The sequence below is a fragment of the Phyllostomus hastatus genome, unplaced genomic scaffold (genome assembly GCF_019186645.2).
Source record: "Phyllostomus hastatus isolate PE091 unplaced genomic scaffold, TTU_PhHast_1.1 phas_scaffold_129, whole genome shotgun sequence".
NCBI lineage: Eukaryota > Metazoa > Chordata > Mammalia > Chiroptera > Phyllostomidae > Phyllostomus > Phyllostomus hastatus.
The window spans coordinates 14,762,014-14,787,217 of NW_025334009.1; the positions used below are offsets into that span (position 1 = coordinate 14,762,014).

At 41.5% G+C, this 25,204-nt stretch overlaps 1 protein-coding gene across 1 annotated transcript in view; it reads left to right on the top strand.

The window, feature by feature from the left end:
- Nucleotides 1-15,072: 15,072 nt before the first annotated feature.
- DYNC1LI1 (dynein cytoplasmic 1 light intermediate chain 1) overlaps nucleotides 15,073-25,204 on the top strand; it is a 33,627-nt gene continuing 23,495 nt past the window's right edge. Inside the window, exons 1-2 of the mRNA XM_045857230.1 lie at nucleotides 15,073-15,347; nucleotides 15,533-15,606. Of these exons, the coding sequence (XP_045713186.1) occupies nucleotides 15,202-15,347; nucleotides 15,533-15,606 (220 nt within the window). The 5' untranslated portion in view covers nucleotides 15,073-15,201. The remainder of the gene's footprint in view (nucleotides 15,348-15,532; nucleotides 15,607-25,204) is intronic.

Here is a 25,204-nt window from a genome sequence, read left to right on the forward strand (position 1 = left end):
CACGAGGAGCACACCCACTTACACTGCTGTTCATTAGCTGTGGACCTGTGAAAACAAGGCCACGTCCTCACTTGACTGTGGAAAGCTGAAGACGGCAGGCTCTTGCACAGGTCTCTTGATTCCACCCTTGCAGCAGGCAGACGTGGCACCATTTATGAAGATGTTTTATTTATTAAATGTGCCAGGCACTCTACTAGGCCATCACTCACACACAGTCACAAAATCCCCTGGACAATTCAGTGAGGCAGGTGTTATCACCACCCACTTTTTTCCAGTTGAGGAAACAGCCTCCAAGACGCTAAATGACTTGCCTTCGAACACCCAGTGGGCGGAGGGCAAAGATAGAACACAACTCCATCTGATCCTAGAGCTCAGGCTCTTGGCTGCAAGGAAATGCCTAGGAAAACTGAGGTGTTCGCTACATCTCACAGTGGTGGGGAAGATGTGCAGTGTGTCCCTCACCTCCCTTGCTACTTAGTAGCATTTCCTTGCTAAGCACTGTCACCAAATCTGCAACATCAGCATCTCCTGGAAGCATCCTAGGCACGCAGAAACTCAGGCTCCGCCCCATACCTACCCAGCCAGAGTCCACCCTCTGAAGCTGGGGAGGAACTGACAACCTTCCTCACTGGTCCATCTATTCTGGGCCTTCAGGGACGTGCTAATTACCCTGCGGCACGGAAAGTTTCCCTGTGGAGAAACTTTTTCTGTACCTTTTGTCAAATCTGACTTTTAAAGGGTATTCTGCTCGCTTAAAAAGGTGTCATTTCTAACTGACCCCTTGCCAGAACAGAAATCTCCCTCAAACCAGGAGGGAGGAGCAGCAAGGGAGTATTTGGGGTTTTTCTAGTTAGCCTCGCCAGCTGCATTTACTGGCACCTCGGTGGTAGAAGGTAATGCTAAATATTAACACCTAAGAAGATCAGTGGAAATTGCAGGAGGATTCTCATTGGGTTAAATGTCATTTACCCCCAAATCTCTTCATTTTAAGGGAGCCTCAGAGAGGGCTTGGGGAGGGGTCTCAGAGTGGAAGTGACAGTATCTGCAATATACATCATACCTGGAGTCCAGGTCTCCGTTCAACAAACAAGTAAAATGACTAGCTGCCCTCACCAAAGTGCTTTGCCCTTCCCAGTGTGGTTTTCTCTGACTCAGTCTGACCCAATGGGCTGTGTTCCCTCTGGTTTATTTTTGCTCCTAGGCACTCCACCAAAACTTGCGGTTCTTCCAAATGCAAGAAAAGATACTTTTTTTGGGGTGCAGTGAGCTGATGGGGAAGGAGGGCCCCTTCGGACTCCCCAGCACCGGGAGAAGGGAGCCTCCTTTCTGGCTGGGGAGCCAGTCGTCCGGTCATTGCGTCTTCTGTGTCATGATGTAGGTTAATTTCTGAAAACAACCCAACCCAACCCACGGCCTGGCCGAGTCTGGCCCGTTTGTGCGTCTCTCAGAGGCTTGTCAAGGACTTGCTCACGTGTGTGCTGGGAGACGTGGTCAATAATTGCCAAAAATCGCAAGTGACAACCTCTTTGAGCCTCAGTTTCCTTACCTGGAAAACAACAACGAGGGTGTGGAAGGAGATCATCCCTAGAGTTCCTGCAAGTTCAAGGACTCGGATCCTGTGTGTTGGCACACCTGGCCCGCAACTCCGCAGCTCATGAGAGTTCTCTCTGTGTCACAGATTCCCACCGGGGAGTGCCTGTAGCTGGCAGCCCCTTAACTCTGTCCCCAGACTTTTGTCCTCCGCCCCTTTTGAATCTGTAACCCAAGCCTGAGAGTGCATTTTGACAAAGCGCCCGGAGGTCAAGTGGCCAGCAAAAAGGTGTTCACAACAAATTCTCAGAAGAATGGCCAAATGGTTTACAGCACGTCCAGACAATGGAATATGACTGAGATAACAAACATTTTCAAGAATTGTTAATGACATGCAGCAAATGTTTGAGTCCACTGTGGTAGGATTCCAATCTCAAAGGGAACTAGAGGATATGAAACGGAGAATCTCAGGCACGTGCCCTCAGAAGAATGAACTTCACCGAAAGACTGATTTACAGAAGACTGAGACTTACCTCCCGGCCAGTGAATACCTGCCCAAATCCCTGCCCATTCTCAAGCCAATGCACTTGCTGCTTGGACTCACCCTAGCTGGCCTTCCTCCTCTCCGCATTCCTTGCCCATGAATACAGCACCCCCCCACACCCCAACACACATACCTTCAACAGACTCAGGGGGAGCTTGCTACAGCATGTGTTTCCTGAATTGCAATTCCTCTGCTATTCCCAAATCAGCTCAACTTCTGGTCATTTGTGTTTGCCTCAGTTTATTGTCTTTATTTAGGGTGACACCATGATGTGCTATGTGAGAGACAAAACCATACCTGTAGAAAGATCCCACCTAGTCCCAACATGGGATTACATTACTAAAAATCTAAATTTTATTTACATATTTATAAATCTGTCTACTTTGTTTATGGTATATATTTATAAAACATCAGGAAATGAAATTACAGGTGATTTCCCTTTTCTTTACCTTTTTCTGTTTTTTTCTAAGTTTTCTGCAATGATCAGAAGTATGTATTATTTTTATAAACAGAAAAAACCAAAAGTGTTCTTTTTTTTTGGAAGTAGAATTAAAACAGGACATACGTGGGCCTTCTTATTTGCCTGCAGGAGCTCTAATGGGGGTGCCTGCCACAATGCTAGACATCGCCCACTCACTGCATTTAATTTCCGTGGAAATCACAGGTAGCCAACATTGTCCTGCCCTGTCCAGATTTATATGATGAGTCTGAGCCCTGTTTGTCCCTGCTTCTCGCAAATGCTGTCGTCTCAGTTTTCTGCTGATTGTCAGTGGCATCATCTTCTGCCCGGACTTGTGTTGACTCTGCCGGGAGAGGGTGACCTCATTTACTCTGAGTACAGTTGGAGAAGACGGGCATTACAAATGGTGAGGGCTTCAATTCTAATTTGCTTTTGCTCCACAGCTGGTAGTTACAGCTGGATCTTCTGCTACCTTATAAAGACACCCAGACCGTACAAGGCAAACGTGGTCTTTCAGAGAAACAGACTCTGTGTTTCAAATGAGGAGCACATGGCTTGTTTATGAATCTGACTTTGACTCTTGTGACAGATGCCGTCGGTGCCCCGCCACATGTCCTTTGCCTCCCTGGAGGACTTCCTCTGCCTCTCTGTCTGAGGGTATTCTCTGACCTTGCAGGTAGGGTTGCTCAGTTCCTTTCAGGGCAGGTCAGAAGTGTCAGTTAATGCCCCAGGAGCAACCTTTGATCACTGAGGGGCAGGAGTTGGTGTATAAACACCCCATCTCATCCCTCAGTGGGACAGTTTGCAGGCATGTTCCAGCAGACTCTCAGAGAGTCCTCAGCAAGCCCCAGTTGCCCACAACAGAAACTTGCTGATCAACATCTGCTTTACTGGCTCTCCATCCTCCCCCTCTCCCTTGCCCACTCTCTCACTGTGGTCCTGAATAAACTACTGGCACCAAAATCCTTGCCTCAGGGTCTGCTTTCGTGGGAAATGCAGACTAAGAGAACCTCACTCCTTGTGTATCTGACAATGTTTTTGGGCCATTTGGAACAAAGGATATCACCTTTCCCCCCAAAAAACCAAGGCAGTGTTAGGGATATTAAGTTCATGTACTGCACAGGCCGTAAAGCATGAAGGTGCCCTAAATTGCAGTGGTTTGAAACTCTCTAAATTGGATATGTTTAGCACCTGTTAAGACCCCTGGTGCTGGTAAGCAGTGACTTGTTTCCTGTTACTACAAAGAAAGAACTCATTCTGGACACTGGCTGCAAAAGAAAGAACCCACGTCATTTCCCTAAAGCTATGAAGACATTTCTCCCCAGGAAACCATGAGCTTTTAAATGATTGTGCCCTAAAAATATCATCCTCACTCCTGAATGGGTTATAAAAACTGGAATGGTGGGTTATTTTCATCCACCTCCAGAGCAGCTGCTCAGGAACTCTGAATGCAGGAGGGGATTATGCAATGACTTGGTGCTGTCCTCGACAAGGCGAAGCAAATCATTGCTCTGTGATGGGCTTTCAAGGCAATGTAATGGGACATTTGAGGATCTCTGCACGGAGGGAAGAAAAGGAATAAAGAGTGGGAAAGATGAAGAGAGACCTAGGTGTCTGGATTACATGCAGGGCCTGCCTACCTTTCTGTTAACCTTTGTGAGCCTCCTGCCTTCCCGCCTTGCGCCATGCTCAGGAAGGCCCTGGTCCTCTCTGCCTTGTTTCCCCTGTCTGTGACTCTCCCCATACTGCCCCTGGAATGGACCACTGCCCCAGGGTTGACCACTGACCTAGAGTTGACCACTAACAGGAATCTGGAGAACAGAGAAGCTTTTGAATGGTCTATTGATGTGGAATCAAGTACCCTCAGCTTTGTGGAAGAAGCTGCTGAGGCCACATAGTCCACTACAATTCAACTGACACCGAGTTTCTGAGTGAAAATTATTCAGATGTCACTGCTGTTTACCAGGACTAGAGCACCAAGCCAGCACAGCATCTCCACAGGGAGCCACGAGTTCTTCTTGGTGCTTGTTTACAATGATGCAAATTCTCCACTAGCTGTGACCCCCACTCTGCAACCCACCACTTTCGGAGAAGATCCTGAGCTTCTGAAGAAACCTACCATTACGGTATAGGAGATTGGAAGATTGTGGAAAACTACTGAGAACATGGAATGTACCCAGTTGAGGAGAAAGTGCAGAGTAAAGGGAACTGTACACAGATGGGGGAAAGGCATTTAACCATTTCCCAATTAATATGGGATCAATAAATGTTCATTTGAATTGAAAAAAAGAGTTCTGGATGAAAGTAGGACCTTGTGAGGGGCCTAAGAATATTTCCCAAACAACAGTGATGAATAGTAATTGATATTTGTATTATGCTTTCTACCTTACAAAGCCCTTCCATATACTTAGTCTTACTCAGTCCTCAACAGCCCTGTGAGTACGTATTTAACTCATCCATCTCTAGATGAAGAAACTAAGACACAGACAGGTTAAGTAATATATCCATCCTACAGATAGTGGGGTGGGCCATGTGACTTGTTTTGGCCAAAGGAATGCGGGCAGAACTGACAGCATATCAGTTTTCTACTCAGTCCTCTGGACGCTTCTAACCTCCACCAGGGGAAGAGTATGGCCCAGGTAGCCACTAGCCCTCAGCCTGGATGACAGGATAAGTCCTATGGAGCAGACCCACAGTCTGGGACCAATTCCAGCTGATGTGTAGACCCACAGCAATAAATGCATGCTTACTCTTGCATGCCACTGAGTTCTGTAGTGCCTTTTCATGCAGCATTATTGCAGCAAAAGATGACCACTATGGAAGGCATAGACAATGGAGAACTTTGCTAATTCCCCAAATGCCAGGACTAGGCATACAGACATTATTCTATGCAAAACTTCAAAAGATAAAATATTTCTATGTGGCACCTCCTCTGTACAGCCTGTGTTTTTAGTCTAAATGTCCAGGCCCTCCATTGTCCTGACTGTTTGGTTTTATTCATACATTTTGGGTAGATTCTTCCCACCTCATTATTCCCTAGAAATGAGCTATCTTTGGGGCATTCCTTCAGCACTTTGCTTTCTCTCTAATGAGATTATGGCTAATAATAAATAGCACTATCTATGTGGCAGGACGGTTCTAAGTGCTCAACAAGGTTTAACTCAGTCTTCGCAGCCACACTATGGGCCACATTATAGGGTAGATACTACTATTAATGTCTCCATTTTATAGATGAAGAAACCGAGGCACCCAGAAGTAATGGTCCCAGATCACACAGTTAGTAAGTGGAAGAGTGAGGATTCAACCCGGGTAGTTCCACCCTAGACTCCAAGCTCTCCACCTTTATCATCTCCTTGATAATGAGGGGCTAAATGGATAAATTAATCTATACCAATATTAATTTGTTATCTAGTATTAGTTTATTATTTCCTCAGATAGTATAAGGCCATAATTCATTATATGTGTAGAGGACACTGAGGAAATGAATCTAATGATGGAATTTTGCCCTTATGACAAGCCACCAAGGAGATCATTTGAAGGTGATACTTTTTTCTCATGCCCTTCAGATCCCAAACACTCTAATTTCAAGAAAAGCCAAAGATTTAGCAAACTGAAAACTTGAAAAGAGAAATTTATGGGGAAAAAAAGAAAGCAACTCCTCTTCTGACAGTGTGTACTCCACATGGGGAACAGGCACTCAGATGGCTCACAATGAAAACCCAACTATCACTTCGGGGCTTAAAAAACTTAGCGTAAGTTCTCCTTCCAGAGGCTGGGCCGCTCCAGTACCTGTCCTGGGGTTTCCAGCTCCACGTCCTCGTGCTTGTTTGGATCCTGGTCCCGTGGTTGCAAGGCAGCTTCAGTTCCACTTGCCTGAGTCCTGCCTGGATACAAAACTCCACCTCTTCAGCGGTTCCTGCAGAAACATCAATGAGACCAAACACGTGATTGTTTTCTATTTTTACCAAAGACGTTAAGACACAGAGGGGGGGATCACATCACAGATGATGCATCCATCCTCCCTCTCCTTCCTCATGTTGCAGCTCTTTCAAAAATCCTCACACTCTCTACACACGGAGCTCCTGGTGGGGAGTCCCCCAGCTCCGGTTGCTTCTCTCAGGGGGAACAGTCCTAAGGAGCCATCTGTTTCTCTAGCTTTCAGCCCCAAAGAATTCTGATAAATCCACATGTCTCTATCTTGTTACAGTAAGAAATATTAAGGAACATGGTAGCTAAAACAACCTGATTTCCATTCATTCCCTCACAAGGAAATCCACAGATTTTCTACAGGTAAGCTATTGAATAAATAAAATAGTTCAGCAAGATTGCTGGATTATAGCATTGATATACAAACATTAACAGCATGCCAATACACCAGCAACCCAGAATTACGGTAACCTTAATTAATTATTATATTAGTGAACAATAACAAATAAATAATAAGTGAATCAAAAATATATTTACAGAGATTCCGTCCAGCAAACAGCATAGAGTACACAGTGGTAGGTCTAATAGAAATGTCCAATAGAACAGTCTAGCTGTTCCTCTGAGGGAGAGTGAATCAAATGAACTGAGGTTTATTCATACAGTAGAGTTCTATACAGCAATTAAAATGAGAGCCCCAAGATCCACCTATATACCTACATGGCTCAATCGTGAAAACATTGAGTAAAAATAGTGATTCACAAAATGTATACATGATATATAATTTATGTAAACATTTAAAACAATTGAATGTGTGAACATATATCTGCAAAGAATAAAATTCACCTATTTTTAAAAACAGATCTTATTTATTTTTAGAGAGAGGGGAAGAGAGGGAGGGAGAGAGGGAGGGAAACATCAATGTATGAGAGAAACATCAATGTATGAGAGAAACATTGATTCGTTGCCTCTTGCATACCCGACTTGGGGACCCGGCCTAAGATCCAACCATATGCCCCACTAGGAACCGAACCTGCTACCAAGCCGGTGCTCAATCCACGGAGCCACACCAGCCAAGGCTAAAATTCATCTATTTTTAAGATAAAAACTACCTGTAAAGAAGGAAGGATTGGAAAAGGGTGAGAGTAGAGTGGGATTTCTTTATAAATTTCTAAGAGAGAAAGACTTTCCATGGTGATATTATATGGCTTTTACATAGTATTTATATTATTAATGTATATTAATATATCGGTAGATGTATGTATATATTTTGTTTGTATATATTTATTTTATAATTCGAAATTGAAATGGAAATTTTATGTGGGCTTAAAAAGGATTTCAATGAGATAACATTGAAAAGCCTTTCACATTCTTTAATAACTTTTTTCTCCTCTAAACACGTCAATTTTGAAATGTGCAAGACAAAAAAAAAATAGTTCAGCCCTTAGAGAGTAGAGAGCAACCAAATATAGTAAAATAAGAGACAAAACTCCTTGACTGAAATGTAATGATGATAGAAAGTTCAGATTAGATGTGTAATACTTTGTCCTTATTTTGAGAGCTTTTTAGGTGATCATGAGACAAGGCAAGTCACTCAACACTGCCGCCCCTCGGTTTCCATATCTGGTGGAAGTTCCTTCCAGCTCTAGTGTTTTATGAGACCCTAGAACTCTAAGCTCTTTGTGAGAGTTTAGAACTCTGATCAGCTTGCCAGGAGAGGCCTGCTCCTGGCAAAAGTTAAAAGAGTCTCCTTCTGTCAGCTAGAAAGAATTAAGCAGGGAATGCTCAGAATACAGAGGACAATGTGGAAAGGAAATCGACACCTAGGCCTGGCAGACCAATTAGGAATGAGCAGGGGCAGTGAGAGGAGAGATGCTGAGAATGTCAGCCCTGCAGATAAGATGAGTTTTCTGCTCTCTTGGATGACAGCAATGTTTAGGGAACACGTATATCTATTTTGCTCTTAAGTGTTGGGCTATTCTGAATTCTCTGTCATATGTATATCTCATTACCTGTAGTAAAAATGGATGGTAATTTAAATATATTCTACCCATTAAATAGTTTCATATTTGTTTGAAATGACTAGTGAAATGGTATTATGGTTATGTTTTTAAAGGGAGAGTCCTTGTTTTTTAAAGATATATATTGAAATATTTATGAGTGAAATGATACCATGTCTTATGCTTGCTTCAAGATAATTCAGAGATGGAGGGAGAGGGTGGGAATCAAACTAAAATAAGATGGACCATGTACTATTAACTGAAGCTGAGTGAGGGGTATGTGGGGTTTACTACACTGTCCCTTTATTGTAATGTATGTTTGAAATATTCCACACAAAAAAAAACCTACACTAGTAAAACAAAATGCTTCCGGAGCTCATCTTATTCTGTTATGTATGCTCGCAGAAACTCTGCCCCCTTTGACTTAGGCTCCGACACTTGTTTTTTCACTCTGCACAACTCTAGTAGAACTGAACGCACTCAGGCTCTGGAATTTAAATAACGCCAGGGCCACACAGTAAGTGGCAGAGTCTAGATTTGAACTCAGTTGATATGATTCTGGAGCCTGGACCCATACCCCAGGTGCCTCACTCCCAACATTGAATACAAACATGTTATCTCATCGAAATGAAGCAAATGAGCTGTCTATATCACTTAAGTTACCATTGACATTGTTTAATACTTAGGTTTGACAGTGTGCACAGTCTCACATGTCAGGCTCAACATAATAGTGCTGCCATTTAAAACCATGACATCATGGTTTTAAGCATGCTAAGAAGCACAGCTGATATGCTTCTTAGACCAGAGCTGGTGTACCAAAATAAAAATATATCAGGGTGAAAATTCTAGTAGGTTTCCTGGCTATTCCTCATTTATCAAAGGGTGAACTGAAATATAACATAAGCTTGATGCCTCAAAACAATCCTGGGATTTGCTGGGGAAGGATCAGAAAGGATGTTCTGCTGCCCAATTTTACTTTTACATCATGAGGCAACTTGAACTTTATTTTTACTTTTACATTACGAGGCAACTCTAAGTTTATGTTTCCTAGTAGTAAAAAGTTTAAGGTCATTAGAATCTACTTAAACACCTTCAGATAAACAACTCTTTTATTTTATATGGTGTAAAAGAAGTGATTTGTTTTGCTTATAAGGAATTTCCCACTGGGCAGCTCATTTGCACTTTTTCTTATGTAGGAAATAAATACGTACACAATGTTTTTGTTGGTGCAGAATATAGTAGTTCATGATTCTAGGCTTACTTTTAGTAAAAACAGTCAGAAACCACAATTCACTCCAGACTAAAAGTACACTAAATTATTATAAATATGAAATCACCTGCAGCTACAAAAGACAGCACATTTCTAAAAATATGAGAGATTTTTTCCGCTTTGCCTCCCATAGGGCTGCCAAAGCAGAAAAGCTGAATGACTTTTATGACCGAGTGTTGGCCTATCTCAATCCATGAAATCAGTTATTAGGCATCTTTTCCTTTAGGGAGTAAAGAGGGTGGCAGAGTGTAACACTGGAAATCTAAGAAGTAAGCTGCATTAAAGCCACAATTTTTTTAAAAAGGTAATGGACTTGAACTTCAGAGTATTTGGTTACAAGGAAATGAGAGCCTCCAAGAATATGTGTAATAAATACCCAGCTAACAATACATTAACCAGTGAACCTTTTTCTTCTTTTCAGTGGTAATAAAAAAACCATACTTTTAAACAATGGTGACACTAAGCATTCTAAAAATTCTGTCTATACTGTATTTTAAAATGTGTAAGTAGATAATGAAAACACTTCAATGAAGAATAAATATTCCTCTAGCCTAAAAGATAATCTCTTTGTTCTCCCTGTGCATTTTGCTGGTTGTCTACTCAAGCAACTGCGAATGGGAATCGATTTATAGGTTGTTACCCTTTCTTCCATCACATAGATTCCAGGAATGAATTATTTATAATGTGGTAAGGGACTCAGTCTGAAATAAAGAGACAATTCGAATTACTATCTTATCCAAAACAATGAAGAATACACTGTTTTTCAATGATGTATATTTGAGCAAATCAAGTTTTTTTTCTTTGTAAAATTTAACTAGAAAGTATGCTTGCACACAAACACACACACATATATATAACACAGGCATTGATTTTTTAAGAAGGGGGTGAATTTCATTTTGGTTCTACAAATAGAGATTTTCTTTCTACTGTTTCCTATGAAAGGGGAAAAAAAAACACCAAGAAAGTCTGTTGCTATCCCTATGTGCCAGGTAGTTCTACATCTCTTTTTTGGTCTAAGATACGAAGTTCTATAAGATTACTTGGTGAGGAGTAGGCGGTTAGGTCTGTAATTAAAGGAACTGAGGACTGAAAATCAATTAGATACCCATCATTTCATTCCTTCTTTTAAAAAAGAATTTAAATTACAATTTACAGTCAATATTGTTTTGTATTAATTTCAAGGGGACAGCATGGTGTCATGTCATTCATTCTGAGGAGATACTTAGAACAAGGTAAACATGACTACAAGGAAAGCAAAAAGAAGCAACATGGGGAGTCTGTCTTCCCTCTAATTGGATCCCCACATCTCCTGCTGGGAAAGGTTGTAAGCAAGGACTCTGCCAATTCTAACATTACAGTTATGTCTCAAATGTCAGGAATGTTACCCCCCAAAGTTCATATACTGTGTAGGGCAGAGAACTATTTAGCTTCTGAAATTCTTTCCGACATTATTTTATTATTTGAGTCGCTCATAGTGTCAAATTTTAAGGGTCTACTCATCTCCTTGCTTATTTCCTTTTCCTTTGGTTTTGGTGTTTCAGCTGGCATTTATATCAACTGTGACTGCCAGCATTTGGCACAGTGGGTGAAGTCTTATCTGAAAATCTGCTGGAGGCAGCCTGTGCGAGCTGGTACAACTGAAAGAAGCTCCAGAGATGGCTGCCTTGTTCCAGTTCTCAAACACAGAGGGAGCTAGCCCCAATAGAAAGAGGGGGTAGTCTGTATCCCCCATCTCAGCCCTGCAAAGATTCCCCTCCCAAACCAGTTTTCTGCAAAGCTCCTATGCCTACCAAATGATGACTTTTCTTGAGATAAAGAAATACTCAACTGTGGCTTTCAGGAAGCTGATGAGTAAGCAGAGGATGATGGTCGGCTGAGAGGGAAGAAAGATACAAATCTCCCAGTAGATAGAAAGCTGGAGAGAGAAGGAGCTATCTCTCTTCGGATTACTGTTCCATTCCCCACATCCAGGCCCTGAGGCTTAGCTGAATGAGAAAGAAAACTGAAAAAGACATCTAGGGTACACCCCTGGGCTTCCCAGTAAGATCTAAGCACTCCTTTATGACACTACTAGCAAGGCACTACTATTGATGAACCTCAGGAAGCCCAGAGCCTCCAATTAAAAGTAAATCTATACTCACATAACCAGTTAAAGTAGCAACAGAATGTTTAATGTATTTTAAAAGGGTTTATATCAAAAATGGTTAAAATATTGTAAATGAGAGCTCCTGCTTTCAGGTGTTGAAGAATTTTGTACCCACTTCCCTTAAAACACACACACATACACACACATACACACAGGCATCATCACCAACCTTATCATTGTCATAACGCAATTTTAGAACCCTGGTGACAAGTTGTAAATGCATTCATTCATTCATACCTTCAACAACATATTACTGCTATGTTCCAGGAACAAAGTACTTGGGGTATATTGGTGAAGCCCTCACAGAGCTTAAGTTCTAATAAATAAGTAAATTCTATATTATATTAGAAGGCAATAATAAGTACATTTTATAATATGTTAGAAGGCAATAAATATTACAGAAAACAAAAAGGCAAGCAGGATCTGAAGAATCTGGAATTCCAGGGATGAAGGTTCAAGTTGCAGTGTTAAATGGGTTGTCAGGGTAACCTCATGAAGAAGCTGAGAACTGAGCAAAGATGTTGCAGGAGGAGAGTTAGCCAATTGGACATCTGGGGAAAGATGTGAGCATGGACAGCTCCTGACCTCTTTCAAGGCACAGGGAACAGCTAGAGCAAAGAAAAACACAACATATTTAAAGAACAACAGTAGAGGGTGGTCAATGTTGCTGGATGGGAGAAATCAAAGGAGAGAGTGGAGCAGAAAAGATTAGAAAGGAAATTGGTCCAGATGTGTGTACAGCCTTATCAGTCATTGTAAGTACTTTACTGTTTACTCTGATTAAAATGAGGAGCTACTGCCCTGGCTGGTATGGCTCAGTGAATTGAGTGCTGGCCTGAAAATCGAAAGGTCACCAGTTCGGTTCCTAGTCAGGGCACATGCCTGGTTTGCAGGCCAGGTCCGCAGTAGGGGGCCCATGAGGGGCAACCACACACTGATGTTTCTCCCCGTCTCTTTCTTCCTCCCTTCCCCTCTCTCTAAAAATAAAATCTTTTTTTTTTTTTTAAGAGGAGCTACTGTAGGTTTTGAGTAGAGGAGTTACATGATCTGGCTTACAATTTTTTAAAGATTCTTCAAGCTGCCATGTTGATGAAGCTTTTAGAGTAATATAGGCGAGAGATGATAGCTCAGACCAAGGTGGTATTAGTGGATGTATGATAACTTGGATTGTGGGTCTATTTTGAAGGTAGAGGCTACAGGATTCCAAATGGATTCTATGTGGGGTGGGAGAGAAATAGAGAAGTCAAGAAAGACTCAGGCAACAAAGAGCAGCTACCTAGTGGAAAAGGCAGTAGGTAAAGGAGCTTTTGCAGGGAAAGGCCAGAAGTTCAATTTGGAGCATGCTATCAGGAGATGTGGAATAAGCAGTTGGATATACTCACCTGGAGTTCCAGGTAGAGGTCTGGGCTGGAAAGAGAAATTTGGGACTTTTGATGGAGACTTGACTTGGGGTGGTAAACATACAATACAGTGTACAGATGATGTGTTGTAGAATTGTGCACCTGAAACCTTATAATTTTGTTAACCAGTGTCACCCCAACAAATGTAATAAAAAGGAAAAATAAATACATTTGGGAGTTTTAGCATACAGATGGAGTTTAAAGTAACATGACTAGATGAGATCACCAAGATAGGAAGTGTAGATAAAGAGGAAGAACAAAGACTGAGCTCTGGAGTCCTTTAAACTTAATTGGTCAGGAAAATGAGGAAATGGTAAAGGAGACTGAGAAGGAGCAGCTAGTGAGGCAGGGAAAAAACTCCAAGACAACATGGTGCCCTGAGAGCCTCATGCAGGATGTCCAGAAGGGGTGCTCAACTGTACAGATTGTGAATTGACTCTGAGGGGCCCAGGGCTGTACACAGTTTTCCTGTACAGCAGTGACTTAAATCCCAGATTCTCCTGGGAGTCTCCATCCTACTTGTCACCATAGAAAACCTGGGCTCCCAAGACAAGGTCCTGGTTCCTTTCCTAATCATACAAACAAAAAAAAAAATGAAGAGTTTTAGTTGCAGGAATTCGTTAAGCCCACCAATTCCGGGGGTTGGTCAGATATTAACGGTTTGAAAGGTAAAGCAAAAACATCAGTCATTGATAATAAGCACTTAAAAGCAGTTACTGTTCTAAGCTATTTACATGAATCACCCCATTTAATCTTCATAATAATTCTAGATCCTTTAATCCCCATTGTACAGCTAAGGAAACTGAGACTCAGTGAGGTTAAGGAAATTGTGTAAGGTTACATATCCAGCAACAGATTTGCTGGCTTCCAAAGCCTTTTAGCTTCTAACTGCAATGTTAATGTATAGCAAGCACAGTATTTAGCTGTGGATTTTCTTACTAGCCTAACAGCACTGATGAGGTCATATATTATCAAGTGATCTTCAAATACGAGTTGACAGTGATGACGTACAAAGACCAGACTATTTTAAGCAACTGCTCTTACACCGTGTATTAAGATAGAGGCTTAAAACCGACAACTTTTTCAGGACATTGGGCTCAGACATTCAAATATACTTAACCAGTAAAAGTTCTGACAGGGGGTTATTTAGGGCTATTTTAGGTTACTTCTTTTTCATCTGTGTATTCTCAATACCAACTGTGCCTATCATTTCAAGTGTTGAAGAAAGGGCTATTGACTGAACGACTCACCTAGTGGGGCTTTTCGAATCTCATACGGAGCTTCTCATATAAAAATCCTGACCGTTAAAACAAGCCCTGTCAACATTCTTTTGTCTCGCAGCTGCTTAGGAGCTGGGGAAACCTGCTTCTAATAGGGGACAAAGGTTTGAGGAACGTCGCCACAACGGCCTCTTTAGCAGCGGAGCGGCCCATTTCCATCTAGGCGCCGGTGAAGTACCGGAGGCGCGGGACCGGCGCTCAGCTTGAATGGTGGTGGAACGGCCAGGACAGCGCAGGAATTCCACGCACGCCGACTGCGGGATTTGTGGACCTGACCCAAGATTGGGAGGGGGCACCGTTCACCTAACACACCCCAATCCGCTCTGCTGCAGCCCTGGTTTACGGGTGGGGCGACAGGAGGCAGTTTAACGCGCTGAGCTCAGCTGAGCCGAGGTTGCAGATCAGCCTACCCAGCCCATCGCGCACGCGCATCCCCTAGTCGCCCGCCAGTCTGCAGCGCACGCGCAGTCCCTGCTCGCACGCTCCGTCAGTCCCCGCAGGGCCCGGGGCTCCGCCCCCACAGGCTCCGCCTCGCTCCCCGTGCGCGGAGAGCTCCATATCCGGGTTCCCGCCGCTGCTGCCGCCGCCGCCGCAGCCACCGCCTCGCTCATTCAGCTTTGCGGGGAGTGTTGTGATTCCCGACCAAAATGGCGGCTGTAGGACGAGTCAATTCCTACGGCTCTTCTCCGCCGGGATTAGCCTCGACTTACACTGGCGGCTCCTTGGCCAACGAGCTAACATCGGGCAACGGTGGCGCTGCAGCAGGCGACGACGAGGACGGGCAGAACCTTTGGTAACAACCCCACCCCTCCCTGGGTCCCCGCTAGCACTCCCGGCCCTGCGGCCGCCTCGGGATCTGTGCGCGCCGGAGCTCGGCACCGGGCCTCAGCCCCCGCCCAGGCGCGCCGAGGCCGTGCCCATCCCTCCGGCGCTGCGGCCCCGGCTCCCGGCCTCAGCGTGCGCCTTGCTCCCCGCTAGGTCCTGCATCCTCAGCGAGGTCTCCACCCGCTCGCGATCCAAGCTTCCCGCGGGGAAGAACGTACTGCTGCTGGGTAAGTGTGCCCCCATCTCGATGCACCCTGTCCCGCCCGGCCCCTACCCAGCCGGAGTCCGGTCCGCCAGGCGATCGCCCGCTCGCTTTGTGCGGACTGCGGACCCTGGCCCCGCCCCGCTCCGCGGCTCGACCTGTCGCTGACAGCTGGGGGAGAAGGGGAACCGGGACAGTTGCCCGGGGACCTGCTGGGACCTACCCTTTCCAGAGCTGTCCCTCCTCCCCTGGTTGTCGGGAGGCCCTGACAATCTCCCCTGGCAAGGACAAAATATGATAGCCCATCCGAGGGATTCCAGTGGCTTGGGGTTTACCTAGAAAATAAGGACGTTTTTTCTTTCATAACGAAAATTGGTAACAGGAGGCTCTTTCTCAAGAACTCCAGTGCAAATGGCATCCATTAATATTTAATAGCTTACTCTTCGTATAATTGACAAAGAAGCTAGAAATGAGACCTGGTAGTCGTGATAAATGTTCTTACTTGATTCAGCTTTTTTAATGTACAATGGACTTGTGCTGCAGCTGCCTTTTTAACTGTCACTTATAATCCTGAAATTTATAAAGGACAGTAGAACACCTTTCTAGTTCAGTCCTTTGGGCCAAATGGATGTAATAAGGAGAATGGTCTACTGTCTCTATTCTGGTGGTTCTATACATTTTCTGCTCTGGAAGTTTTGTATTGTTCTTTTACTGATTTTGAGGGTGGGGCAGAGGACAGCATGGGACAATTCACAGGTTCATATTTATGCAGACTTAGTTCCTGAGTCATTTACACGAGGTATTTCTTTCCTATTTAAATATGAGCTACTGCAGTTTGGCTTACAAGATAATGGTTGAAATATAAAATTTTAGTATTGATATCTCAAGACTTTTTGCTATGTGCATCTAAAAATAGAAAACAAGCCAAATCTATTTGACAGGATCTGCTTTTAATAGGCATGTTTAGAAAGAAACAAACGATGTGTTTTTCATAAACTGCCAAGCTAGAATGTGATTCTTGACATTATTAAAGATACATAGAGCTAGTTGAAAATTAGTGTTTACCTTTGTTTTTAATGTGATTGAAAGTGTCCTCTGCAAATTAATCTGGGTTCAGTCATGGCCCTATCACACACTAGCCTGGTGATCCTAAGCAAGTTCCTTTACATCTGTAAACCTCATTTTCTTCGTCTTTAAATTGGCTATTATAGAAATAATGCCCATCAACTAGAGTCCAGTGATAACAGCACAGTGACTTTTTATGGTGGATTTGACTTACCTGGATTAGAAAATACTTGATCAGCGCTTTCTTTTTAAAAATTGATTTAGTGCCTACATCAGTGATATTTATAGGCAAGGATAGATTAGTACCCAAAGGCAAAAAAATTCCAGAAAATGTTTGAAATTTATTAAACAAGTTACTATTGAGCAGTAAATTTGAGTGGACTTAAGACAAGGTGCCCTCATTGAAGTGTTTTATATTTTAATTAAGTTAAATAAGATTTCTTTTCAAATATTGCCATTGTAAAGATAAGATTTCTGAATTTTGTTTTCATTGTGTAAATTCCTTACAGTTACTCCTGTGTATCAGATATTACTTAGATGGTTCTGTTTGTAGTGAAACAAAAGTGACAGTTTTGTTCATTTCTTGATGTTTCTAATTTGCTGAAGTTGTACTGTTTTTTTTTTCTTCTTTTTCTTAAGCATACTTTTTTAAAAACCTGCTTTTGACTCTGGATCAGTGTATGTGACTGAGTGTACTTAGAGGCCTCAAACTCTTCCATTCCTTCATACTTAGGATAGATTAAATTTCTCTTCTTACGACCTTAATAGTTCATAAAGCTCCATTCAGTATCAAGTTATACAAGCTTGAAACTAAAATGTTTTATTTGATGACTATTGGGATGTTCATCAGTCCTTTTCAGCTTTGGAAGGAGCTAATAGCAGATTTTTATACTGATTATATAAATAGGATTAATTTTCTAAAATACCTCTAAAGATTTCTTAAAGACATTTTGCCATCACATGTTATGGCTGAATTCAGTCTATGCTGGTTGAGGGAATAAATACATAAATAGGGGTTGTGGTTTTCTTTGTTACGACTTTGAAGCTGCTAGGCAGGAGGATGGTTGGCCCTAGTATGCCTTGCATGGATTATGGTGATTTCTGGAGGCCAATATTACAAACCAAATCTGAGACTATAACAAGGTGTTACATTTCCAGAAACATTCCTAGAATAGGAATGATGATCAAAGCTTAATGTACCCCAGACATAAATTGTAGTTTAACCTTAGCTTGTTCTTTGGCCTCCTCTCCCATTGCCTATGGGAAGAAAGGGTCAGGACTAGCATTTTCATATAAATCTTAGTTATCTCCTCATCCTCCTTCCCCAACTCAAACCTGGGAAATAGATGTTAGCACCAGTTTTTGGATGAGGTAGTGAATTTTATAGACCTTTTAAGAGAGTTTTCCAAGGTCACATAGCTATAAAGATCCTGTGTTCTGTTAGTTCCTGAAAGGGAGAGTGCTATGTACTCTTCTGAATAACTTGTATTCTACTGAACAGCTTTTTAAAAGGGCTGTCTTTGAGTGAAATTGAAATCCACATATTTGTTGAAATTGTAGGATATAGCTTATAAGGGACCCCACTCTGGCCATGGCATTTGTGTTAACTACCTAGGCCTGACCTCTAGTGAAACCCCAAAACACTATGACATTAGTGTTTAATCATTGAGAATGAACTTCGGTAAAATGTGTTTTTAACATTAAAGGCAAAACTTTTCCTGCATGTTTTCTGTGTATGCATGCATGTATTTTAAGTAGAATTTAACTCATAAATTGTCCTTTTAGGAACTATTTTTCTGTCTTTACCCTTTATATTAAATCAGTTTTTACTACAGTGATTGTAATTTTATATATATATATATATATATATTTTTTTTAAAGATTTTCTTTATTTTTAGAGAGGGAGGAAGGGAGGGAGAAAGAGCAGGAGAAAGAAACATTGATTCGTTGCCTCTCATGAGCCCCCAACCATGGACCTGGACCACAATTGCCCTGACTGGGAATTGATCCCGTGACCTTTCGGTTCTGCAAGTCGACGTTCAACCCGCTGAGCCACACCAGTCATGGCATGTAATTATATTTTAATAGCTGCTTTTAAGGACACTTTCATCATATCTTGGTAACTTCCCTGTTTTGATAAGAAAGCCCCATATAAGAGAAATAATAATCATAACTAATATTCATTAGAACAATTACATCTACTAGCCATGTAAGATTGTTTACATACTCTGATTATTCCTGTAGTCATCAGGAAATGGACATAGAACTGTTAAGTAAATTGTGGTGGGGTTGCACAGCCAGAAAGAGATAACATAAGCATTCTAAATTGTAAGCCCTGGCTAGCGTAGCTCAGTGGATTGAGCATGGGCTGCAAACCAAAGTGTCACAGGTTCGATTCCCAGTCAGGGTACATGCCTGGGTTGCAGGCCATGACCCCCAGCAACTGCACATTGATGTTTCTCTCTCTCTCTCTCCCTCCCTTCCCTCTCTAAAAATAAATAAATAAAATCTTAAAAAAGAAAAAAAGAATTCTAAATTGTGCATACTAGACCCAGAGTCAGTATTCTTAACCTATATAGTGGGCTGTCTCCCTAGAGGGAAAGAGAGCTTTCTTTGTAGGAAACATAAGAAGGTGTTTAGCAGTTATTAAGGAATTTTATCTGATTCTTCTGATGTATCTGTTTCATTTCAAAAAAAACCTCATTGATTTAGATTGATTGAATTCATTGTCTGCTAGCATACTTATGGAGACTTGGGCCTCAGTACAGTGCCTGGCTTCTAGATAGGACACATCAGTATAATATCCGCTTTGAGGTCAACGTGAATTATGAAAACTAGTTGGTCCTTTTGTAAATCACATAAGTCTTATCTTTCTCATCTGTAAATTAAGATATTTAGATTTAGTGATTTCTAAAGTCTTGTCTGATCTGACAGTCTATAATTTTTTAAAAATTCTAAAGCTTCTGAGTTATTAAATTTTTTAAAGAAATGTTTTAAGACATAATTGGATTTAAGTTACTAAAGTATTTTCTTGTACATGTGGGTTGTTTGATTGCACCCAGGAAAGAAGTCTAGAACCTCTCTATTTTTCCCTGAAGGCACTGGATAGAATAATGTGCAGCCAAAAAAATAAAAAATAAAAAACATCCCCCATAATGCTGAGCATCATCAGGAAGTATGTTTGAAATGGTCTTTTTTCTTATTCAGGAATAAAACTAGCTTCTGGTTATGCCTGATTTATTTCAAGTAGGAAACCTCAACATATACACTGTAGAATTAGAGATCTGTTCAGAGAAAGAACTTGTTGAGGAAGTGGATGGTTTTGTATGTGAGGGCTGACTCTAAAGAAAATGGGATTGTTCAGTCTGAAACATAATCTTGTGAGAAGCTGGGATTAAAGACCATCAAGGTAGAGTGGAAATTCAGCTGCTGTGAAGTCCGCATATGAGAGAATGTCAGCAAAAACACTTGAAAATGCAAAACCGAGAAGAGCCGTGAGTTAGGAAAAAGAAAGGACCCATGGTTAGCATGGGACTCTGTCTGTTTTTAATGAGTGACCATGAGCTAACCTTTTGGGGCCTTATTTTACAAACAAAATCAGGGCAGTGGCTGTTAGAAAGACCTCACAGGTTACCTCTTTATTCATTTATTATTCATCAAACATCAGAACGTGCTGTGCATAAAATACTTCGCTGAGTCATGGGGAAAACAGGTCCATGACTCCGTCCCTGCCCTCCAGGAGCTTATGAACTCCTGTGGGAAAGGACTCAAAGTAGTAAAAATCAAATATGTCAGTATGAAATAATTGGTAAAAAGGTCACATAAGATTTTATTGAAAAGATTGTATCTGCCCTGGCTGGTGTGGTTTATTAGATTGAGTGCTGGCCTGCGAACCAAAGGGTCGCTGGTTCAGTTCCCAGTCAGGGCACATGCCTGGGTTGCAGGCTAGGTCCCTATTTGGGGGCGCATGAGAGGCAACCACACATTGATGTTTCTCTCCCTCTCTTTCTCCCTCCTCGTCCCTCGATCTAAATTAAATAAATAAAATCTTTAAAACAAAAAGAAAAAAGTTTGTATCTGAATAAAATTTTTCTAAATAGAGTGGGGAGGAGAGAACACTGTGGGCTACAGACAAAGGAACGTGATGCAGTAGTTAAAGCTTGGTGAAAAGGGCTATGGCCGCTCAGGTTTGGTGGAGTCCTTGCCTAGAGTTACCAGGTTCGGGAGTCAGCCTTTTCTCCCATTTGAATCTGAGGGATTGTGGGCAAACAGCAACCTCCTGACCTGCTAATGGAGATTATTGCATACTTCATGGGATTAAAAGACCTAAAGAAATTATGCCTAAAACATCTTCATCTCAAAATCAGGATTCATTATTTTAAATTATGAATGAATTACACATTTCTTGCCATAGAGAGAAAAAATGAAAATATATGATCCCACCATCTAGAGATAATCAGTGTTCATTTTTTCTATGCATATATTTGTATTTTAAACAAAATAGGCTCATACATTATATACTGCTTTGAAATCAGATTTTTTTTTTCACTTTTATGTATCAGAGGGGTTTTTTTATGGCAGGAGACACAGATTTCTCCCTTTTAGTGACTGAATAACATCAAAGGCTATATCATAAGTTTTTGATATCAATCAAAACTTTATCAATCAGTAGATTGCTTGGTAGATTATTATAAGTTGAATTGCTACATCAAAAGTATGTATCTTTTAAGCCTTTCTAGATACTATTCAACAGTCCTCTAAGAAAGTTGTACCATTTGCATCCCCACTGTCAGCACGTCAGAGGACTTGTTTGTCTAGCCCTATTGCCAGTACTGAGGATGTTCACTTTGATATGTGCCTGTCTGCCAGGTAGGTTAAAAATTACCATCTTAACTTAAAGGCAACTTAACTACAGAATATATACCATCTTTGTTGATTAGGAATGATTGCTTTAGTGTGACTTTGACCTTCTGGAGCGTAGGAACTGTTGATAACCATTTGGATTAGCATTTATTGGTCTTCATAAATGTTTATTGAATGAAACTCAGTTGTTTTCAGTTCATGTCTAGTCAGTCTCTGAGAGTGAGGGAGATGATAAGGGACAAGTGTTTATTTTTTTAAAGTAATGTGGATTGCTGAATGATGATATTAAAATACAAGTTTTTGACCAAGCAGTGGGATATGAACATGTATTATGCCTGTCAGTGGGTGTTCTGGTAGCTGTTTTATTATGTAGCATGTTCACTATTTTATAGAACAGCATTTTGAGTTCCAGACTACACAGCTGAGCTAGGATTCAAAGTTGGGTTTGTCTAACTTTACAATGCATAGGCACCCCTTAACATATTGGCAGGATGTAGTCTTCAGCAGCCATGCCTAAATGTTTATCTGCAACCACCGGGTGCACATGCTGCAGCTGGTTAACAACAGCCTCTCCCAGCCTGCCCAGCTGAGGCAAGGGGGGAGATGCTCCTGGTGAGATGGGGGGCAGACCAAAGCCCCCACCTTGCCTGGGTCATCCAGATAACCTCTGGGAGGCCATGCAGAAGGTCTGAGCTGAAAAGTAGTTCCAGGGAAGACCCCTTATGGCTCCTGTTACCAGAGCTTTCAGATAAAATAAAATGGTTTATTTTACGTTATGCAAGGCCAAATCAAGAGTGTCAACTTTACAATGTTGGTATCTCAGTTGGATAAAGAAGGAATATGGTAGGCTAGAATTCTCTCTGTTCTGATTATCATGATGCTGTGAATCGCGATGTATCCAGCAGAGGTGTGGAAATGTGAATCAAAGCTCTGGATAGAATGTAGGCATCAGGCACACAAACCTGTGCAAAGCAAGAAGAGTACAGTACTTTAGCCTTCCAGGACTACAGGAGAGGAGATTGGGAGAATAGGAAGGCAGAGTACTGCTTAACTTTACATTTTGTCATCCCCATTTATCTTGAGCCCACGAAGACCAGGAGCGGCTCCAGGAACAATGGCATTGTCTATAGTGTTTCGGAGCATTGCTGGATTCAGCTCATGTCCTTTCCTTAGCAAGTTGCTTAATCTTTCAGATAAGAATGTTTTCGTTTTAGGGTTATCATTAGGATTATATGAGATGTTTGTAAAACATTTCCAGTTGTGGCATACATTGAAGTGTTAAGGATAGCTATTAATGTATTGTGCTCTTAAGTATTTTGCTTTGACTGCTCATTTTCACGTGATGAATGTTTTTATGTCTTCTTTTTAAAACACTGTTGACTTCTTATAAAGAACTTTTATTTCTAGTGCATCACTGATCAAGAAAAAATAAATGGTAATAGTCATAGAACTTTATCTTTTTAAAGATTTTATTTATTTATTTTTAGACAGAGGGGAAGGGAGGGAAAGGGAGAGAAAATCAACATGTGGTTGCCTCTGGCACACCAACTATTGGGGATGTGGCTTGCAACCCAGGCATGTGCCCTGACTGGGAATCGAACCGGCAACCCTTTGGTTCACAGGCCAGAGCTCAATCCACTGAACCACACCAACCAGGGCATAGTCATGGAACTTTAAATCCATCAACATAGAGATTGTTTTATTGCCTCTGTTTAGAAGATGGAGGACAAATGGAAGTACTTTTTGTCCAGTTTTAATCAAATGATGGTGACAATGTTGCAGTTAGAAATTATATCTTCTAAATCTTCTCATTTTTAATCTGTTAATCAAATATCATTTTAAAGTTTATGGACATTACATCCTATTGTTGAACTAGAAATCTGTTGGGGAGATGAAGCAGTATTATGAGCACACCTTTACATCTACTCTGTTTTGGTGACTTCGTTTAAGGAGATTTCCTTCTGTAATCAATTTGGTTTCAAATTTGAGCTGAGAAGTGAGAATTGATGGCTGTTACTGCTTTATTGCAAAACTGCAGTTGAGTTCTTGGATCTTAGACTTGGCTCACAGAGAGTGACTTATTTGGACAAGGTTCAGACAAGTAATTTGGAATACAGATTTATTTGCTGTGGAGAATTCCACTGTAATCTGATTAACAAATCTCTCCTCCTTTGGTCCATCCACTGGGACAGCGTTTGGCTTGTGGACTGTTTTTGGGTGGCCAGCAGGCTAAGAATGGGGTTTGTTTATTCACATTTTTTAAGAGTTGGGAGAAAAACAAAACACAAAGATGAATGTGTGACAGATACCTTATGTGACTCGCAAAGCCTAAAACACCTACTACGTATGTAGTCCTGTACAAAAAAAGTTTCCCAACACCTGGATGAGGACATGAAAATGGCTTTATTGTGATAGTATTTGATCTAATGAAGTGTTTTGATTTATTTTAAAGATATACCCCCTTTAAGAAAATTTAATGTAAAAGTACAAATTTAGATAAAATATTTAGAGAGCAATTTTAACACCATCACCAAAGGGTTCTTTACGTTGTAGAAGGACTTTCACGTTAGTCTGTTGAAGCAGGAACTCTGTCTACGGGTGTAAGTGTATGTTCACAGATCACTAACTATTTGGCTGGCACTTGTAAAGCTGGTGTGTGTGTTTCACTGCCAGCTGAAGGCCAAGGAATGGAAGATAAACTTCCTTATAGTTTATAGATGATAGGTACGTGAATCCTTTTCTCATTGTTCGAAGCCACATAGACTCCATTGCCCATGGTTGTCCCTTTAGGTGTATTAATTACATCCAGTGTGGCACATACGTAGCATTTTAATTTTTTTATTTTACTCCTGAAACTATTAGGTGCTATGTGTTTTCCAAATATAACTTGGAATTTAGTGACTTTTGTTTCTTGAATGGTTTGGCCATTAAAAATGATTTTTAAATGTCTATCAACGCCAAATACCAGCATCCTGAATTTTAACATTTTTAAAATTCTTCTAATTGCATAACAGATTAGAGAGAGTTATTCATGGTGTGTTTCTTAATGTCTTCAAACGTCCTTCCTCTTGGCTGTGGCAAGGCAGCCAAGTACCAACAGCTCAGTCCAGTGACTAGAAACTTTTCCTAAATTTAGTGAAGGAGGTATATATTATGAGCTAACACTACTAATTGATCTGTTATTGATGAGAGGTAGCCACTTTAGTTTTATAAACATGAATGATGAACTGTTTTAACAGATTGTGGTAAATGACTGGGACAAGCAATTACAGATGAGGTCTAGGTATGAAAATAGTGACTGTGGTTGTGATTAAAGATGAAGAATTTGGTGAAGCATCTTCTGTGTATCCGCTAGGTGCTATAGAGTAAATGTGTACCCACCCCCACACACACACACCAGTTGTATGTTGAAATCCTAATTTTCAGTGTGATGGCATTAGGAGGTGGGGCCCTTGGCACATGAATAAGTCCTGGGCTGGAGCCCTCGTGAGCAGGGCTAGGTCCTTATAAAAGAGACACCAGAGAGCGCTCTTGCCGCTTCAGCCCTATGAGGGCATGGTGAGAAGACGGCTGGCCGTGAACTGGGAAGTCAGCCCTCCCTAGACACCGAATCTGCCAGCGCCTTGGTCTCGGACTTCCCAGACTCCAGAACTATGAGAACTAAAGGTCTGTCTTTTAAAAGGCACTGAGCCTAT